The sequence below is a fragment of the Tachypleus tridentatus genome, chromosome 10 (genome assembly GCF_004210375.1).
Source record: "Tachypleus tridentatus isolate NWPU-2018 chromosome 10, ASM421037v1, whole genome shotgun sequence".
NCBI classification, from domain to species: domain Eukaryota; kingdom Metazoa; phylum Arthropoda; class Merostomata; order Xiphosura; family Limulidae; genus Tachypleus; species Tachypleus tridentatus.
The window spans coordinates 93,529,022-93,542,135 of record NC_134834.1 but is presented as its reverse complement, the minus strand read 5'-3'; the positions used below and the strand labels follow the sequence as shown (position 1 = coordinate 93,542,135).

The following is a 13,114-nucleotide window of genomic DNA, read 5'->3' as shown; positions in this document are numbered from 1 at the left end:
GTATATAGAAGAGTTTAAGTTGTAAAACACTAAGATGGCTCACTATGAGTATATAAAAGAGTTTAAGTTGTAAGACACTAAGATGGCTCACTATGAGTATATAGAAGAGTTTAAGTTGTAAAACACTTAGATGGCTCACTATGAGTATATAGAAGAGTTTAAGTTGTAAAACACTTAGATGGCTCACTATGAGTATATAGAAGAGTTTAAGTTGTAAAACACTAAGATGGCTCACAATGAGTATATAGAAGAGTTTAAGTTATAAAACACTAAGATGGCTCACAATGAGTATATAGAAGAGTTTAAGTTATAAAACACTAAGATGGCTCACTATGAGTATATAGAAGAGTTTAAGTTGTAAAACACTAAGATGGCTCACAATGAGTATATAGAAGAGTTTAAGTTGTAAAACACTAAGATGGCTCACAATGAGTATATAGAAGAGTTTAAGTTGTAAAACACTAAGATGGCTCACAATGAGTATATAGAAGAGTTTAAGTTGTAAAACACTAAGATGGCTCACAATGAGTATATAGAAGAGTTTAAGTTGTAAAACACTAAGATGGCTCACAATGAGTATATAGAAGAGTTTAAGTTGTAAAACACTAAGATGGCTCACAATGAGTATATAGAAGAGTTTAAGTTGTAAAACACTAAGATGGCTCACAATGAGTATATAGAAGAGTTTAAGTTGTAAAACACTAAGATGGCTCACAATGAGTATATAGAAGAGTTTAAGTTTTAAAACACTAAGATGGCTCACTATGAGTATATAGAAGAGTTTAAGTTGTAAAACACTAATATGGCTCACAATGAGTATATAGAAGAGTTTAAGTTGTAAAACACTAAGATGGCTCACTATGAGTATATAGAAGAGTTTAAGTTGTAAAACACTAAGATGGCTCACAATGAGTATATAGAAGAGTTTAAGTTGTAAAACACTAAAATGGCTCACTATGAGTATATAGAAGAGTTTAAGTTGTAAAACACTAAGATGGCTCACAATGAGTATATAAAAAAGTTTAAGTTGATAGCAACGAGGAGAGGAAGAGTGGATTATTAAAAAAAAAGATCAAATGTGTAATTAGAAAATAAATAAAAGGCTGGCTAAAAAGGTGAAAAAATAATCATAAGGATTTCTTAAAATGTATTAAGGGTAAGCAAAATGTTAGTATGTGAGTAGGGCTTTTCAGGGATAATACATAAAGACTATTATGATTATGGAATTCTTGGGTCACTCATGATGATCTCAGGAAGATAATATTTACCCAAAGATTAAGGATAAGATAAATGAGTCACTTGTTACTATTTTTTCCAAGTTTTTGAATAGTGGACAGATACCAAAAGGTTAGAATTTGCCAATTGTTACATCTCTTTTCAAGAGAAGTGATAAGAGGTATCCCAGTAATTATAGTCCTATTAGTCTTATATCAGTGGTGTGGAAAAGATGTTGAAGGTCTGATAAAAGATGTTTTGCAAAATCATTTAATATCTAAAATTTTGTTGGACAGTAAGTATGGATTTGCTAGAGAAAGATATTGCTTCATTAAATCTCTTGGTATCTTTGAAGAGGGCCCTCCACTGGCTGAACTGCAAGTCTGCATGCATATGATGTTAAAATTTGGCTATCAATACCCATGGAGGGCAGGCAGAGCACAGATAACCCACTGTGTAGCTTTACACTTAACAGCAACCAACTAAACTTTGAAGAAGTTACTGCTTATGTAGATAAGGTCACAAGTGTGAGTTTGATGTATCTAGGTTTTTAGAAAGCATTTAACAAGTTAATACATAAAAGTCTTGCTAAAGGTTATCTCTAGGTGTGACAGATAGGTTGGTTCACTGGATAGAAAACTGACTAGATGGAATAATTCAAAGGGTTGTCATAAATGAAGTTCAGTCAAACTGAATTAATGTCATGAGTGGGGTACTTCAGGGCTCTCTGTTAGGACCTTTGTTTTTTTTATTTAAATCAATGACATATATGAAAGAATGATAAATAACTCATTTAAATTTTCTGATTAATGACATTAATGTTTTGGATATTGATCGCTTTGAGAATGACATTGCTGCTTTATGAAAGAATTTTGAAAATTGTGTGAGTTTGATAAAGAAATGGCAGAATCCTTCTAATTATAACAAATGCAGGGTAATGCATGTCAGATAATAAAATTCGAATTACAAATATAATTTTGACTGAAAAACCTTGACAGTGTTATGAAAGAAGAATTTGGTGCTCTGGTTGATTAGTCTCTTACACCCTCCAAGCAGTGTTCTGGTGCTAGTGGCAGGGCAAATAGGATTCTAGATTGTATCTACAGAAATAGTAAATACAACTCTAAAGAGGTTATTATGTGATTCTATAAGTCATTAGTTGGGGATTTTGGAGCACTGTGTTCAGTCTTGGGCCTCTTACCTCAGGAAGGGCATTGAAGTGTTGGAAACAGGTTGTAAGAGGGCTGTAAGGATGATATCTGAAAGCCTGTTACACAATAACAGGTTAATACTTCTGAACTTGTTTTGTCTTGGGATAAAACAAGAAGGAATTCTCAGTAGCCACAACACTTGAAATTATTTTAGGTATGACTTAAGTAAACTAATGTACAATTTCCTTTTAATTAGCTATGTTTTTGTGTCAACAAAACCACGTGTGGGACACACATATACATAATTTGATATGATTACTCATCAAAATCGCTACTAGCCTATCCTCAAATTGAAATTTTTTTAGGCAGGATTTGAGTAAATTAATCAATGAGACCTTGGATGAAATCAAACACATCAGTCAAAAGGGTTTGATGGATTAAAGTAAATTAAGCAATGAGACCTTGGATGAAATCAAACACATCAGTCAAAAGGGTTTGATGGATTAGAGTAAATTAATCAATGAGACCTTGGATGAAATCAAACACATCAGTCAAAAGGGTTTGATGGATTAGAGTAAATTAATCAATGAAACCTTGAATGAAATCAAACACATCAGTCAAAAGGGTTTGATGGATTAGAGTAAATTAATCAATGAAACCTTGAATGAACTCAAACACATCAATCAAAAGGGTTTGATGGATTAGAGTAAATTAATCAATGAAACCTTGAATGAAATCAAACACATCAGTCAAAAGGGTTTGATGGATTAGAGTAAATTAATCAATGAAACCTTGAATGAAATCAAACACATCAATCAAAAGGATTTGATGGATTAGAGTAAATTAATCAATGAAACCTTGAATGAAATCAAACACATCAATCAAAAGGGTTTGATGGATTAGAGTAAATTAATCAATGAGACCTTGGATGAAATCAAACACATCAGTCAAAAGGATTTGATGGATTAGAGTAAATTAATCAATGAGACCTTGGATGAAATCAAACACATCAGTCAAAAGGGTTTGATGGATTAGAGTAAATTAATCAATGAGACCTTGGATGAAATCAAACACATTACGTCAAGAGGGTTTGACTTCCTGAGTCCAAAACTGTAATTAGATCTTAAATCTGTCAAGAGATTACAAAGCTATGAGTTAAAAGTTTGTACTTATAAAAATTCAGAGCCATTCTATAAGCTGCTATACCACAGCTAAAAAGTGTTAGAAAGGATCCGATTGTTAATATTTGTTAATTGTTAATGAAATTGATATTGTTGATGCCTTATCTTTTTCTATAATTAATTAATAGTGAGGATGGTAAGAGTAGGAAACAAGTATAAATTCTGATGGGGTAGGAGCCATCTTCAACTGAGATAGCTTTGTATTTATTTTCCTAACAACTTTGTTTGACTTTTCAATGATGGTTCTTCAATAATAAGGACAGGTTTTTTATTTTTAGAAGTTTAATTAAGTGAATAGAATAGCCTAGACAGACCAATAAGAACTTTTGTTGTCCTTAATTGCAGGCTACATTAACTTAAGTTCACATGACATGTTTTTGATCCTAGTAAAGTTGTAATAATAATATCACTGAAGGATATTTAAATTTCTGAGTTAGAAATATTATCCCTAAAGAAACTATTTCCAATTAGCTTTAAATAAATAGTAACAACTATCATGAAACCTACAATATTTCAAAATATTGTTTTGAAGTCTTTGTAAAAAAATTAGTTCAAACCTACAATTTCTTAGGCTTTAGCTATAGTGTAACCATAGACTTTCTATATGCCTAATTTCTCATAAAATGATAGTTATTTTTTCTTTGGTTTGGGGAACAAATACATATTTTGTTGGTGCTTTACAAACAAAGGTTATTGGGTAATAGCATACATATACGTATTGCAAGTATGCTCAAATGTGAAGAATATTTCACTGTGGCTAATATCTTGCCTTAAATAATAATTCAATATGTGTTCCATATATACCATAAGATTCAGGAAATGCTGTAAGAAAAATCACAAATCAACATCTACAGTGTGGTATTCTACAATGTAGTTTTACAGTTAGATTACTTTATAACAGCCATTACAAAGCTTTTAGTACCTGAAGTGTAACATTGGGAGCAACTGTGTTATTCAGCATATCATTTGTGTTTTCTGGGAACACTGGTGCTGATACTTGAGTCAGGGGCTCTGCAGCTGTCTGAGAAGACTGTACAACTTGCTGTTGTTGTTGTTGTTGTTGCTGTTGTGCTCATAAACGTTTTGATGCTGAAGCATTTTCTGTCGACGTTCAAGAAGCCGTTGATACACCTGATTTGTCACAATAAAATAAACACCATAAAAACCTGTCACGTCAAGATACATTTGACAAGTAACTCATAACTAATCTTTTATTTCAATTTCACAGTATGTGAAAAACTATGAATTTTCTAGCAATAGCCAATATTTTCTGTATTAAAAAAAATCCCTTCATGCTGTATTGTTTTCTTCAAAAAGTTGATATTTCCAAATTCACAACACACAAAATGCAATTAAATTCCAAAGAAATCAAATTAATTATTTTTCTCAAATATGTAATAATGACAGTACAGTATCATAATCTAAGTATATCTTAATAAATTACATGTCAAGCTCAATTTTACATACCTCAGGGGTCAGTCCTCCTCCAGAATTCAGAAGTTGCAGACCTCCAGGTCGCTGAAAATTTCCTACAGCCACTCCTTGCTGTACACCAGTCAGAACTCCAGGATTCTGAGCTTTTAACTTGTATCCAGCTTGACTTCCACTGGAATAGGTAGGCAAAGACGGTACAGAAAGGTAGTTGTTTGAAGATGAAAAACTGACAACAGTGTTTGGAGGAACCACAGTTCCTAAACCCATACCAGAAGACTGAATGTACACAGATGATGGAACAGCATGAGCTGCAGTTGTACTGCTTCTAGCTGCAGTCTCATAGCTCATCAACTGTTGTTGAATAGCATTAATAGCAAGTTTTTCATGAACGTCCTGGACAGTGTTGTCAGGCTGGTTGTTGGAAGGCACACTTTCGGGGCTGAAGATCCTGATGGTTGCTCAAACACTTCATCAAGTATTTTATTATCATGTTATCATCTATTGGTGTTGTCTCCATCTCCTGTTGCATGCTCCAAACCTAACGTAATGCAACTTTATCTTAACATCACCAATAAATAATAGTTTAATTGTTCAGATTGAACAACACGGAAACAAATTATTACAAAATTAAAAAAATAAAACTGTTCAAAGGCTATTTGTGCCAACTGTACCTGCTAAGCAACAGAAGGAAAGCAGCTAGTCAGTACCATTCACCTCTGAAATTACTCTCTACCAATGAATAGTAGGATTAACTATCACATTATAATGCTATCACAACTGAGAGGACAAGCATGTCCTGTAACTGAATTTATTTCTGCAACCCATAAATAGCAAGTTAACTGCTTTCTTTATATCCAGAAAGCAAAGATATTAAAAGTGCAATTAAAGATTTCAAAGCAATAATAAAATGAAAGTATCAATTACTGATTGATTGTTACTAATCCTACCATAACGCATTACACATCAGATAGCTAGTCACTTTGATGGTGGTTTGAAGCCAGAATCTGTTTCATCATATGATTTTCTCTTGGAGAGTGCACTCAAACCAGCCAACCCACAATTAACCACTCTAACCATCAAGCCATGCCAGGCCTAGTATGCAAATACATATATGCAAACACTCATATACAAAAACCATCAGCACCTCTTTTGATATAATGTGTCCACAAGAAATTGTTTAGGATTAAGACTAGCACCTACTTTTGGATATAAAACTTAGTATATAACTAAAGTATCATATTTTTATTTCTGTCTTGTTGAAAACTGTAAAATTCAACTAAACTTGCTTTCAGTTTTGCTTCTAAAGCTGAAAAATTAAAACATATGAAAGGTGAATTATTTTTTTTACCGCTGTTTCTCATAAAGCTCCCTTTTACTTAATACATCAGAAGTCCTTCCTGACAAAATGCCTTCAAATAAACTAACTATATCATGATTTTTTAAAAGGCATATAAAGATAGTATATCAATTTCATTGATTCCAGTACTTGTTTGACTGTTTTTGAAGTCATTACTTTGGCAGTTGCTTTTCCTTTAGAAGACTCATTCATCATTATATGAGCGTAAAGATTAATAGAGGGGACTTTTAGAATTACCTGTTCATAATTTCTATAAAAGTAAAGAAATAACTTTTATGAATAAGATCTATTCATTAAAAAAAAGGTATCTATATAAATCTGTTTTAAGTGATATACAAGATATTTTATTGTAAACTCTCTTTTAACAAAGTGGGTAAGTACATCACATCATTAGGTCTGCAACCATATGTCTGTTCATAGGTGTATTTAAAACCAGGATATCTTACCAAAGGAACCAAAAGGGTTAAATATTATAATATAATAAGATCTGGTGTTTGTGTGTCATCTAACTCCTCATAAAGTGCTGTTCACACTGACTTCTAAGTGATACCAAACAAACTGTATTTGTCCTGAGATTTTAATAAAGATAATTTTTTTTCACATCACCCTTTTGAGAACCTAAGGATTTCCCAAAAAAAACAAAACACATTCTCATATACTGCTGGAGTCATCAACTTGTAAATGGTGCCAAATGAATCATCTCATTGTAAATGGTGCCAAATGAATCATCTCAGTTCTGATACATGCACAAATGTAAATCTTTTTACTGAACCCTTTAGGAAACCCAGGTATTTCGCAAAAAACACTTTTATGGGGATCCCCTGAAAGTAGGGTCCACATGTGACATTGATTTACATTAGAGCATGAAAAAATAAGTAAGCCTTATAATTACTGTTTATAACTTAGTTAAAGAAATTCCTATTATAATACAAGCTTAATGATCATTAAACTGAAAAAGTGCAAAACTGCAGTTCAAGCATTAAATGTGACCCACGGGGCCCACAGGTTTGCTAGTTTTTAGCAACAAAATTGAATTACCTTTTTCTACAATCATTAATGCAAAATATCTTGAGACTATCTTGCAATAAAATTTCTTACTAAAACAAAGTAATTTGAAATTACTTAGGGTGCCTTTTTTTACTGCACTGGAACTGTCGATAAGATATATATACATAAAACAGATCTACTATTTTATATACATTACGTAAAACCACATTACAATAGGATAGCTAGTGGCACACATTACCCGAGGATAGACACACACCTCATCCAGTATCTGTGACAACATAGGATCTGATGTCTGGCTTTGTGCTGTCAGCCCAACCACAGAATCAAATGAACTGACATCTCCAAGCAAATCTGAAAGTGTTAAACTCCTAGCAGATTGTTGAAACACCTCATTGGATGGCTGAAAATTGTTGTTGTAAATGCTCTGTCCTGATTGGTTTGAAATGGTAGCATTTGTTGAAGCAGTTGCCAACGCTCGTGTCAGCTGAGAGCCATCAGAATTGTTCAATATACGACTAAGAAATCCTTGATACTGCCGGTGTTGAGTTGAGGATCCAAGTTGGGGTAACTGTCCTGAGGAAGGATTTACAGTGGTTACTGAATGGTGGCTAAGAGTAACATGCCCTCTAGAGTCTGTAGTAACTACATCCTGATGAAGCAGGGATTGGTTTGTAGACATGGTATGGCCAGTTCCATGCTGTGTTGAAATGCTAGAAGAACCAGATGTAATGGCCACACAGGGTGTCTGAATCAGCTTCTTCTCCAGATTTTTAGGTAATCGATCTTGGGGTAGCTGAGACATGATTGAATTTGCAATAGTAGTGGGGACAGAAGGCTCTGTCTTAGGCGTCTGAGCCAGCATGGAAGCCAACATAGGATTCTGGCCAGCCAAGTGTGGCTATAAAGAAAGAAAATATAGTACATTGATTATTATAAGTACATTAGATGTAACATTTAAGAAATAATTCATTTTTAGTCATAATTACAAACTTTCCTTAAATACATTTCAAAACGTTTTCCAATGATTTATGTAAGGTTCAGCACTGAAGAATATTTATATTTCTTGAACAAAAGTATCATAAGGTACTCACTGGAAACAGCAGCATCTACCATGTCTACAGCTCTCCTTAATTAAAACAAGAATGAATGCCTTGTTGTGTTAGAAGTTCCTGTTCATGACCACAATGTTATTTAATATGTGAACCTAGCACTTCAAAAATATTTGTAAAATAAAGCTAAACTAGATGTACTTTGTGCAGGTTTCTGTTTCAAGAGTAGATAAAACCAAAATTATGAGTATCATTTTTATTTCTCAATATATGTTTATATGTAATGCTGTGTTTTAGCCTACAGAGTGCATAATTCTTCTTGTAATTCATGGTGTTCTCACATTTTACTTATATCACAACAGCACAAGTTGCAATGTTAAACATCTCTTATGCCACATCATTTTAATATCCACTGACTGACTGACTGACAGATAACACACCACTCTATTGTGGTGCAAGTGATTAAAACAGGTGACCCCTCCAGGTGGACTTCAGCCCTTTCAGTGATATAATATTACTTCTGATTCTTGACCAACACACAAACTTTATTTTTTTTACCATAAAATCTCAAAGATACACGAGTCTATTACCTTCTTTTTCTTTTAAGTGTATTTATAACAATTCCTATAACTTGTAAGTAAAGTTATATTTATTCATTTGTATCAACACTTCTAAATTATGTTATATTAGATACTATAGACCTTTAAATATGACAAAATTCCCTGCCATTACTTACAAAGATATTGCAGAAGATACAGTTGTATGGAAAACACCAGTTTTACATTACAAACACACAGTTTAGTGAAGCTTGTTTAGGTTATGACTTTAATGTACTTTTACTAATTATTGTAATAATAATTTGAAACATAAGTTAAATGGTAACAAGCCACAGTAATTGTTAGAGAATATACACATGAGAAAAGTAAATTAAAATAAACTTATGCGTGTGTGTGTGTGTTTTCTTATAGCAAAGCCACATCGAGCTGTCTGCTGAGCCCACTGAGGGGAATTGAACCCCTGATTTTAACATTGTAAATCCACAGATTTACTGCCACACAAAGAACATAAACTTATGAAAGATACATGCATACATACATTTTTGTATTCATTTAACATTCAAAAACTTTCTCAGCCATTTTATTTTACATTTCTCATTAAAGAAACAGATGGTGTGAGCAAAATTTGGGATTGTTAGGCATGTTTTTATATCCAGAAAGCAAAAATATTAAAAGTGCACTCCATCTTGACATACTTCTGGAAATGACATTCGATAAATTTCTAGCAATTAAAGATTTCATCACAATAATAAAAATGAAAGCACCAATTAGATGAAAAGAGCTGTTACTAATTTTATCATAGCTTACATGTTGGATAGCTGGCCGTTTTGATGGTGGTTTGAGGCCAGAATCTGTGTTATCGTCAGATTTTCTTTTGGAAAGTGTGCTTAAGGCTTCACTAAGTGAGGATGGAAGGGATGGGGAGTTCGAAGAGTGACCAGAACCAAAATCCTTAAAAATCTGGTCAGAAGAATTTGACTGAGAGTTTGCATCTCCAGCCACAGAGTTCTCATTCTAAAAGAAACAAATAATCTTCTTTCCACAAAACGTAACATTATGAACACAGCAAATAGTTTGCTAATTTAAAACACTAATTTAGTTATTCAACATTATGTATTTCTTATTAGCTCTAATATACAACTTCACATCTGAATACTAGTTCATGCAAAAGTTATAAAGTGCATATGTGAACGGGTACAACTTACAGTGGAAATATCTGTCTAATAAAATAGGAAACAAACAAACATATTCCACTTAACTGTGACATCAAGTAACTACTTTCTTTTTATGACTAATATAATCTCTTGCTAAATGTAATAGTTCTAAGGTGCCTATCCCAGATTTTAATATTTAAAATAGTATAACACTTTAGAACCAAATCAAATTTCATTTGGACAATCATGAATTTCTTAATGCATATGAGAAACACAGGTACATATATTCTTATTTGCACAATACTTCCTAAGAAGAAAATTTTCAAGGAAACAGTATTTTAATATATACAGTAAAGAACACAAAAGTTCATTATTTTTTAAACAACTACCTTATCAGGAGATTCTGCTTTAAGCAGCTGTTGAATTAACATATCTTGAGACTTTCGACTACTTCTGTCACTTTCCACCTCACTGTTTAAAAGCTAAAAACAGAAAAAACATAACCAGGTTTGAACAAAACACAATTCCTTTATGATTTTACAGTAATGTTTCAAGGTTATTAGAGATAAAAACTAATGTAGACTTCTGAAATACTTTCATAACAACAAACAGTTAAAGTGCTTATTAGTAACTCATGCTAGAATTAATATTCAATGTCAGGGTAATTTTACAATAACCCTTACAAGTGTGTAAAATATTCTCCAAAATAAAAATCATATAAACTGTTGCTCACAGTTCAACACACTACTTGATATAATATTCATGTATAACTATATTAAGCAAGTGACTTATCCTCCTTAAATCTAATTTTTACATTAACTACTATAAAACTAGCTTAACCCTTAAATTGCTACCTTCTTCTTATATGCACTTCACATACAGCATTCACTCTATCAATGCCCTCCATAACCTGAACTTACTATTACTGGACTCCACATACTGTATTCACTACCAGTGGACTTCACATACTATATTCACAACTAGCATACACAACATACTGTATTCATTACCAGTGGACTTCACATACTGTATTCACAACTAGCATATACAACATACTGTATTGATTGACTACCAGTATATTCCAGAAGTCATGAGAGAAGGGATGTAAAACCATCCCCAATTTTTTTTTGAATACACATTTGATTTTCAAAAAAATCTCTTAAATTATCAGTGTAGAAAAAAAAGCCCACATTTTTGTGACACTGGTCTTCACATAGTTTATTCATTACCAGTGGATTCCACATAATTATCTCAGGGAATAATCAATATTTTTGCCTATAGAAAAACTGACTTAAAAACTAGGTGAATATTTTATGAGTTTTTTGTGTTATTTGAAATGAACAAATTCAAGGACTCATAAGAAATCTGTTGCAAACATAATTTGAAATTGTGATTAAAAAAAACAATCGGATACATGTGGGCTCATGGTCTGAATCAGTCACTCAAGGGTTGAATATCAAAATTAACTTTTCTCTATTATTATACACTAACTTCTGTAGGACATCATACAGTTTTAAGGAAGCCTTTTACAAATTATATTTGGCTGGTGTACCAGTGTCACTAAAACAGTTAATGTAAATTCTCATAAAATGAAATTGGTATTATAAATAAACTATAAATCATGAATAAACAAAATTAATTAATATATGATTGATTATAATTATATATACAAATAAAAATAAAATTTATGCCACTGTACTCATTCGTATCTTGTTGTATAAAAACACCAACTTACATGTGGCTATTACATTCATAAAAACATGCTGTGACATCTATACCACTGTTCCTACAGTTGTTTTGTTTCATAACAATGCATTATTTTACAAATCTTAACACCAGAGCTTTAACTGTTACAACTGTTTGACACCAAAATAAAAGGTCCAACTTTTATTTCAAAAAATAAATGATATGTTAAATAAATGCTTATTTCAATTCTTATCAATATTTGAAAATAAATTAGTTACATAAAATGTAATCTTATTCACAAATTATTTTAAGATAGATGTTTTGTACTACTAATCTCAAGTTAATAAACATTTAAGAAATACATATACAGACATTAAACTTTGTTGCTTTGACCTTGAATCAGTAACTAAGAAACATTGCTTATTGGATTTACCTACCTATAACCTGTAAGCCTATAACACTTAAGTTTTAAAACCATATATTGCAAATGCATAACATTCTGAAAAATGTGTTAAATATCACGAGACATTATTACCACTGGCTTTCTTTGCATGTTTTATGATGTTGCATTATGTAATCTGAATTAATTAGTAATGCACCATAATGGTTAAAATGCCTGTATATACATATACAACTTTCAAGTACAAGTAGATAGAACAGAGTATAAAGTAGTGTCAGCTATTTTGAGTTTCACAAGAAAGTGACCACAAACAGCTCTTGCAGAGATGAGCAGTGGAATCTAATGGGAAGCTACAAATACTTAGAAAAGAAAACATAGATCTCATAATTTTCTAAGTTTCTTTATATATTCTTTTATTCCTGAAAATATTTTTGCTATAAATTATATTCATTTGATAGCTTAAAACTTTTCTCTGACAAAATTTCAGGTATTTTTTAGTAGGTTGGCAGCCATGAATAGTAACCCATTTTCTGTGATGTAGTTCTTTAATGCTAATTATTGTTCATCAGGACATGGCTATGTGTGTGAAGATATTGAGGTTCATATGGACTTCTCAACCTTGGACAACCTAAGAAAAATGAAAACTGTGAGATAACCACTACCAAATAAAAAAAAAAATCATGGATGTCCATGTTTTAGAAACTAGATAAGTTATGATTAAATAATTGCTTTTTATGTTTACAGGTATAAGGAAGCCATTTCTGATCTTACTGTTGTGATACTATGGGTGAAAATATGCTAAATTAAGCAGAGATCCAAAAATTCTTTCAAAAGTCACTTTTCATGGTTGCATACATGTATATTCAAATACTGGTATTTCAGATTTGTTTTGTATCAAATCTAGTAAACAGTTTGCAAATTA

At 32.0% G+C, this 13,114-nt stretch overlaps 1 protein-coding gene across 1 annotated transcript in view; it reads right to left on the bottom strand.

The window, feature by feature from the left end:
* LOC143228403 (uncharacterized) overlaps nucleotides 1-13,114 on the bottom strand; it is a 143,896-nt gene that overhangs the window by 15,170 nt on the left and 115,612 nt on the right. Inside the window, 6 exon segments of the mRNA XM_076459669.1 lie at nucleotides 4,470-4,618; nucleotides 5,011-5,324; nucleotides 5,413-5,519; nucleotides 7,585-8,244; nucleotides 9,760-9,966; nucleotides 10,496-10,588. Of these exon segments, the coding sequence (XP_076315784.1) occupies nucleotides 4,470-4,618; nucleotides 5,011-5,324; nucleotides 5,413-5,519; nucleotides 7,585-8,244; nucleotides 9,760-9,966; nucleotides 10,496-10,588 (1,530 nt within the window).